The following is a 7,252-nucleotide window of genomic DNA, read 5'->3' on the forward strand; positions in this document are numbered from 1 at the left end:
CTGGTCTCGGTCTGCCGTCCTCCTCCGGGATATCTGTCCTCCGCCGGAGCCTCCACCTGTCATGTCTGCCTGCCAGCCCTTTGCCTTCCCCTGTCTCCATCCCACATCCACTCCTTTGTCCTCCTCCTAAGTCCCCCTCCGTCCCTCCCTATGTCCCCACGGCGCGAGGTCGCACCTTCCGGGAGGGGGGCGATCTGTCACACCCCTGTGGACTGTGGATTGTGGTTTCTCCCTCTGTGTCCTTATTTGGTTGTTCCTGTTCTCATTATCAGTTAATCACCTTATTGTGCTCACCTGTCTGCCCCTCGTTACTTGCCCTATATTAGTTCCTGCCTCTTGTAGTCTAGTTTGTCGGTTATTGTAAATGCCAATGTCTATGTCCATGTTCCTGTCTATGTTGATGTCTACCCTGTCTGGATTTCCTGTTGCTTTATTAAATATTCTTTGATTCGTCTTCTTCGTCGTCCTGCCTGTTCTTTAGAACACCCGTACCGTGACAATAGCTACTTCATGTGTGTGTATTTATATATATACATAATAAATATACAGAGTACACACACATATATTATGCAAACAAAAACGTATTTTGGTTGCAATTAATCGTTTGACAGCACTAATTTGAACTATATTATAAGTTCTGACTGAAATTGAGTAGTTTGCATCACAGGATATTACTATATGTCATTCTGATTTGATTAATCTAAAATAAATAAATAATTGACATCGAAGAATGCTGTTAGCCACTGACAAGTGCACACAATTCAGACAATTTAGCCATATCTCATTATTGGGGGGACATGTCCCCCTAAATGTCCATGGTTGTTAAAGTCTGAAACACTAAACCTCACACAAACCTGTTGACGTAATCAGATTTAAGTAGCCTATGCATGATTTGATCGATTTATAAGCATTTCAAAGACCACTTCAAATATCCTCACAATTGTTTTCAACATGTTTCATTACATTTGTAGGACATAAAAAACAGCTAAACCTGTAGGCAACACACACGCAGAACAATAAAAGACAATGTCACTCAATGATTGATGTTACCCAGTTGGCCATGTTAAAGTATAGTAAGAAGCACACGCATGGTAGTTTAACTGTCCATTTCTAATCCACGAATGCCCATCAAACTTGTGATTTATTGTGTGACTTGCTCAGTGACACCACATTCAGACAGATAAACAACCCCTCATACAGACAAGTCGACAGCTCTGACTGAGAGGCAGACACACACAGACAGACTGACAAAGAGAGACAAGGGGAACACTGGAATATTGGAAAATGAAGTGTTGTCATTTCGCAATACATCTGAGTCCAAATTATGCACATCTAACTACCCGCGCCACTGTGCGCTCACGGCTGATTTCCCGCCAGAATCCCATCACAGCGCGAGCATTTATTACGCGCTTGTGCAGCAGTCGCTCTGCCCGCGCGCCCGACTGGAGATACAGCGCTGCATGATTGCGGTCTGTAACCTCCAATCTCAACTCTCCTTCCCCTGACGCGAGCCAGGAAAATGCTATCATAGCACTGAAAATCAATCACGACCAGTATGAATGAAATATCCGAATGAGAAACAGATAGGAAAAAAACGTTTAAGTAGGAAAATATAGGCTATAAAAAAGTGAGGAAAAGAGGTAAGATTTAGAATGTTCTAACACTTTTATTTAAGAGAGCTGTAGTTTTCGTAGTGTCTCTGATTCGAATCCAACCTGGGTCATGTCATCCCATCCCATTACCCTCTGGGCCTGTACTTTCTTTTCATTTCTGCCAGGCAATAATTAAAATAACAAATGCATGCATATGATTGGGATTTGACGGTAATAAAAACATTCAAATGATTCATATAGAAAATATAGCCTAATAGAAATACTGCATTTACAAACAAAACAGAGATATGACCTACCATATATACCGCTGATCATATTGCTTGACATCAGCAAGGTGATTGAGAGTGAAAAAAAGGAGTGAAAGGTTCACTTCAACGATTTCCACAAAGCGAAAGACTTTCCAGTAAGTTGAAGGACACGCACCACATGCAAATAAATAGTGTTTTGAGCGGACAGGAACCCCAAACTGTGGAGAAAGAAAGAAGGAGAGATTAATATAATGCAGCAGCAAAATGTTTACCATTAAACGTATAGGCCTATGAAAATTCTCAGTAATTATCATTGGTTAGGCTATGCATATTTATTTGTTTGTTTAACGTTCCCATTCCCCCCCAAACAATTTTTTTATTTATTTAAACATTTTATAGCTATTAACATTTTAATGCAAATATTATTTTCCATATATTAAAAAGTGCGCTCAAAAAGTCTGGTAGATCCAGAATATTTATTTCTATTTAGCTATTTTTAAAAACTAGATTATGCATATAAACGTAGCCTACTTTTTTTTTTTTTTTTTTTTTTATTTTTTTTTTTTTGGGGGAAAAAAAACTAAAAAAGTAAGACCATTTTCACAGGTGTCAGGAAACACAGGAAATAAACAAGTGGGATGCTGGGAAACAGCCTCATATGAGAACTCGGCGAGGTGAGGGATCTGACGGTTATTAATAGTTCGCGGTGGGTATTTTCAGAGCTCGCGTTGAAGAGCATCTGGGTGATTCTATAATTGGAGATACATTTGGAATTTCATAAAGTTAAGAAAAAAAAACTCTTCACTAACACAATTTTTTTCCAGTATCTTATTGAAAACATTAAATTTTAATAATTTAAATTTTGCAAAAAAACGTAGTTTTCCTTTTTTTTTTTTTTTTTTTTACAGTTTTACATTGTAGGCGATGTTTCTGTTTAGTTCATTATTGCAGATAAGTATTTAAATAATAAGTATATTCAATCTGATTAAAATGTCATTTAAATAACATTTTGTATTTATTTGTCACTCTGGATTGTTTTGGCAATGCTATATTTTAATATTATTGCAAAGGAAACATTGATAATAGCTAAAATGAGATTTCTAAATTAAGTCAGAGATCATACTGAATTGTGCTGATAGGTGAGAATGTCTCTCTGTTATTCTCGCCTGGACACACTACACACACACACGGATCAATGCTGCCTTATTATAGAACTCTGCTCCAATAATAAAACTTCTTGCCTAGTGCTCAAACTATCATAATTTCACGCTATTTAGAGTCCCGCCGAACAAAAATTGCGCGCTATGTTTTGCTCGGGCCTGTGTCCGAGTGTCCGAGAGCACTGTCCGTGCTGTGGCATGGCCTCTCTCTCTCTCTCTCCGGTACAACGGACAGCTGGTGGACACAAACAAAGTGAAAGATTTACCTGTTCGGCGCCGGAGAACGGCGACAGCGTACAGCCGTGCTGCTGAGAACGGGGGATGAGGGCTACTCCAAGTCGGTGATGTTCTGGAATGCTTCCAAGTCAGGGCTGGAGAGACTGACCACCATAGAAATACTGACCACATCTACTGCCATGTTGGAATTCCAGAACCTCACGCCAGCTGCCGAAAAGAAAGCGGAGAAGCTTCATCTCCTACTGCGCATGCGCTCTACCGGACTCCAACTGAGAGTCCAGTTTTTCACTCTCTCTCTCACGCACAAGTAGTAGGCTATATCATGTTAAACACTATCAAATCTAGCGGATTTAAACATCCTTTGGGAATTCACTTAAATATACAAATATAATTCCTGTCATTTATATGTGGCAAAGGACAACATACAACTGATGTTGTAGCCTACACAAAGGCAGGATTAAAGGATATAATATAATGAATTCCTATATGTGACCCTGGACCACAAAACCAGTCATAAGGGTCAATTTTTTTCAATTGAGATTTATGCATCATCTGACAGCTGAAAAAAATAAGCTTTCTATTGATGGTGGATAGGACAATATTTGGCTGAGATACAACTATTTGAAAATCTGGAATCTCAGGGTGCAAAAAAATAAAATAAAATAAAAATGTCAAAATACTGAGAAAATCGCCTTTAAAGTTGTTCAAATGAAGTCCTTAGCAATGCATAGCCAGTGAAGCCGTGACATGTTAATGACCCTGGTGTCAAATGGCAGAGAAAATGAAAGAGAGATAATCTGACAGAATGAAAAATAGAAAGAATAAACACTGAAAGAGACTAAGAAATGAAAGAGCACCTTGACATTTAGAATTGTTTTAATTATTTTTAATAAAACAAAGTCAGTTTTCATTATTAATACACAGACACATCTGAAAGCAGTATGAGCAAAATGCAAAGAATTCAAGATAGAAAAGAACACTGACAACCAGCAACATTTTGCATATAGTTAAAGAAAACAGGACTAAAAGTGAAGAAGTTGAGGTTGGAAACTATTGTGATTACAACATTTTCTTGGTTCTATCGTCCATTTCTAGACTAAACGTATAGTGTCTGTCTGTTTGTCTTTTCTCTGTCTTTCTGGGTGAGGGCAGGGAGGAGAGGCCATCCGCACAGCATTGTGGGGGTTAGAATGTGGTGACATCAGAGGAAATGTCAGAGATTGTGGGAGGCAACCTTAAAGAGAAACTCAGCTCCGTGCCTGAAAGCCTAACTGACATTTTTGGACAGTCGGAAAGGTCAGGCATACCTTCAGATGAAAACTATTACTCCTTATACAGTACACACAGCTGGGTAAAATAATATCATGTTTTTACCGTATTTGCTTGAGTTTCATGCTCAAGTTTGTTGCTCCATAACCATGAATGACCATTCATATATCATACAGTATTACATACATACTGTATATGCACCATGAAAATAAATGATTTTATATATATAATATGTATGCACCACCAGTTGATTTATATAAATGATTGTTTATTATATTAGTTTAATTTATTATTGTGGTGTCCTCCTTGAAACAATACACATGAGCATAAAACTCAAGTAAATACGGTAAAAATTACTTGTATGTATGTATGTATGTACTGTATGTATGTATGTATGTATATATATTTTAGGATTTTATGCTCATGCTCAAGATTTAATGCTCGTGTGTGATGCTCCCAGGAGAATAATTCATTAATTCTTACACACACACACACACACACACACACTTAATATTTGCATAACGTATATATATTTATTTTAATGAGTAATCTTAAGTATTTTTACATTAATTTTCATGGAGAGAAGATATAATATGACACATAATACATACACATTATATACCACAGTCCTGAATGGTTACTGTTAGGCTTAACAACCCATCATAGTCTTAACGGATTTCAAACAAAATCTTGTTTTTATCGTACGTTTCATGCTTGTGTGTTGATCCCAAGATGACACCATGAAAATGAATTTAAAATGGATTTAAATGACTTATATATGCATGGTAATTCATATGTGCGTGTGAAAGAGAATATAATCAGAGTCTACATATACTGTGTATAATGTTAAACTACAGGCCCAAACTGTTCCTTTTGGCTGCTGTGCCATTAAACTCAGCGACCCTTCATAGTCTAATAGATTTCACTGGATTTTTAAGTGCAGATATCTGTCTGACAGCTTCATCTGAGGCCTGTTCCATCTGAGAACAGACTTTATGTAAATAAGTTTGGCTCTGATTGTTAATTAGGGCTTTAGGTGATCAGTATTCATGAGTGTGCGTGGCGCGCTGCTCTCGCCGGGCATGTCTGTGCTGCGCGGGGGTTGGGGGAGCGCTGATCTGGCTTCAGTGACCAGTAGGAAGTATGCGTGCCACAAACTTGCCGGAATACTGATGAGGGAGGTGAGAAAGGCACCAGTCCACCAGGGAGAACTAGACACTTCCTCTATCTCATGCACCACCAGTGGACTTTACACAAGGTGCATATTTTAACGTGAGAACGTTTCGATCAGTTCCTCGGCATACTTACACACGGGTAAACCAAACTAGCTTTATAAAATAGAAAACATGCATGGGTCAGATGACCAATAAAGCCCACCTAACCCCCAATCGGCTATGGCAAACATATACCCGCAGTGTTTACGGCCACACGTGGGTTTCAATAGGCCAATTTGATGAAAAGCCCCTCATTGTGCTTGGCCGGGTCCTATTCAATCAGCCGTGCCTGTTGGAAAACCATTCCTACACACCACAGAGAGGTGTCTCAGAGGGCAGGAAAACACGCCTTGAAAATGAGAGGAGGAAAATCTGAAATGGCTGAAGGTCTAAAAGGTGGAGATGCAACCGCTCTGCAGGCTGTTGTGGCCTTGAAAGAGTCCTCTTCAAACAAAAAGCCAGGTAGATAAATAAACTTCATCCTTTTAAATGTCGTTGACTGCCCAGAGAATAAAGCAACACCGAAAGCATTTTCCCTCAATTTTATGAAGTCTACAAAACTTGTCTTGACAGACAGAAAAGATGTTACTAGCAGAAAGTGGTAGGTATTTAAAAACACACAAAACACTGTGTCGCTGGTTAAAAAGCTCTCCTTTGTGATTTGACCTTTGTGTTTATCGTTAAGAAAGTGACAGTTGAAAGGATCCGCAAAGTACGTGAGTTACATCAAGATCAGCGAGGGAAAAAGTGTTTGAAGTGTCTGGGACAAAAACAACACGTGCACAATATACCGTTCTCAAGCACTTAGCACTTATCACTCTTGGTATATACTGCCCCCTAGTGATCCTAACAGTTACATTAAATGAGTTTACGCCATACAAATTGCACTTACATATGACAACAGTATGGGTTAAAAAACATGTGACAAAGAATGATCAATCACTGGGAATGCTAACAGACATAGCTTTCTCCACGTATAGACTTATTATAGACTTGCTGGAACGCAAGCCATATATTAGGATGAGTACAGTATATCATAGATTATTGGGACCAAAGAGCAACACTCTAGCAATGTGATAACAATCACTCAGGATTTCTTAGTTCACAACATTTTACCATCATGGTTGCATGTTTTTTGCCGTTTTAATATGGAAAGTACATTAGAATGGAGCTATGATGGACAGCAATATATTCAGTAAATTATTACATGAATCACTTTATGGTGCTTTTTGGAATTTTTTCTTTTTTGACTGGAGTTATGTGGATTACTTGTGAATTATTACAATGTTTTTATCAGCTCTTTGGACTCTCATTCTGACAGCACTCATTCGCTGCAGAGGATCCACTGGTGACCAAGTGATGTAATACATTTCTCAAAAATCAGTCATGACGAAGGAAACTCATCTTCATCTTGAATGGACTAACGGGGCCATTTTTTTTTTAAAGCAAATGATCAATTTTGGGTGAACTATTCATTTAACACAGCACCTCCCCCTCGGTCTTTGCTATTA

General features: G+C 38.5%; 1 protein-coding gene across 1 annotated transcript in view; it reads right to left on the reverse strand.

The window, feature by feature from the left end:
- The window catches only part of LOC107706639 (fidgetin-like), a 21,882-nt gene extending 18,400 nt beyond the window's left edge, over nt 1-3,482 (reverse strand). Inside the window, exons 1-2 of the mRNA XM_016510400.1 lie at nt 3,288-3,482; nt 1,910-2,079 (exon numbers count right to left, since the gene is read on the reverse strand). Of these exons, the coding sequence (XP_016365886.1) occupies nt 1,910-1,940 (31 nt within the window). The 5' untranslated portion in view covers nt 1,941-2,079; nt 3,288-3,482. The remainder of the gene's footprint in view (nt 1-1,909; nt 2,080-3,287) is intronic.
- Nucleotides 3,483-7,252: the final 3,770 nt, after the last annotated feature.

This window comes from Sinocyclocheilus rhinocerous, unplaced genomic scaffold (assembly GCF_001515625.1).
Source record: "Sinocyclocheilus rhinocerous isolate Xijiao unplaced genomic scaffold, SAMN03320098_v1.1 scaffold1285, whole genome shotgun sequence".
NCBI lineage: Eukaryota > Metazoa > Chordata > Actinopteri > Cypriniformes > Cyprinidae > Sinocyclocheilus > Sinocyclocheilus rhinocerous.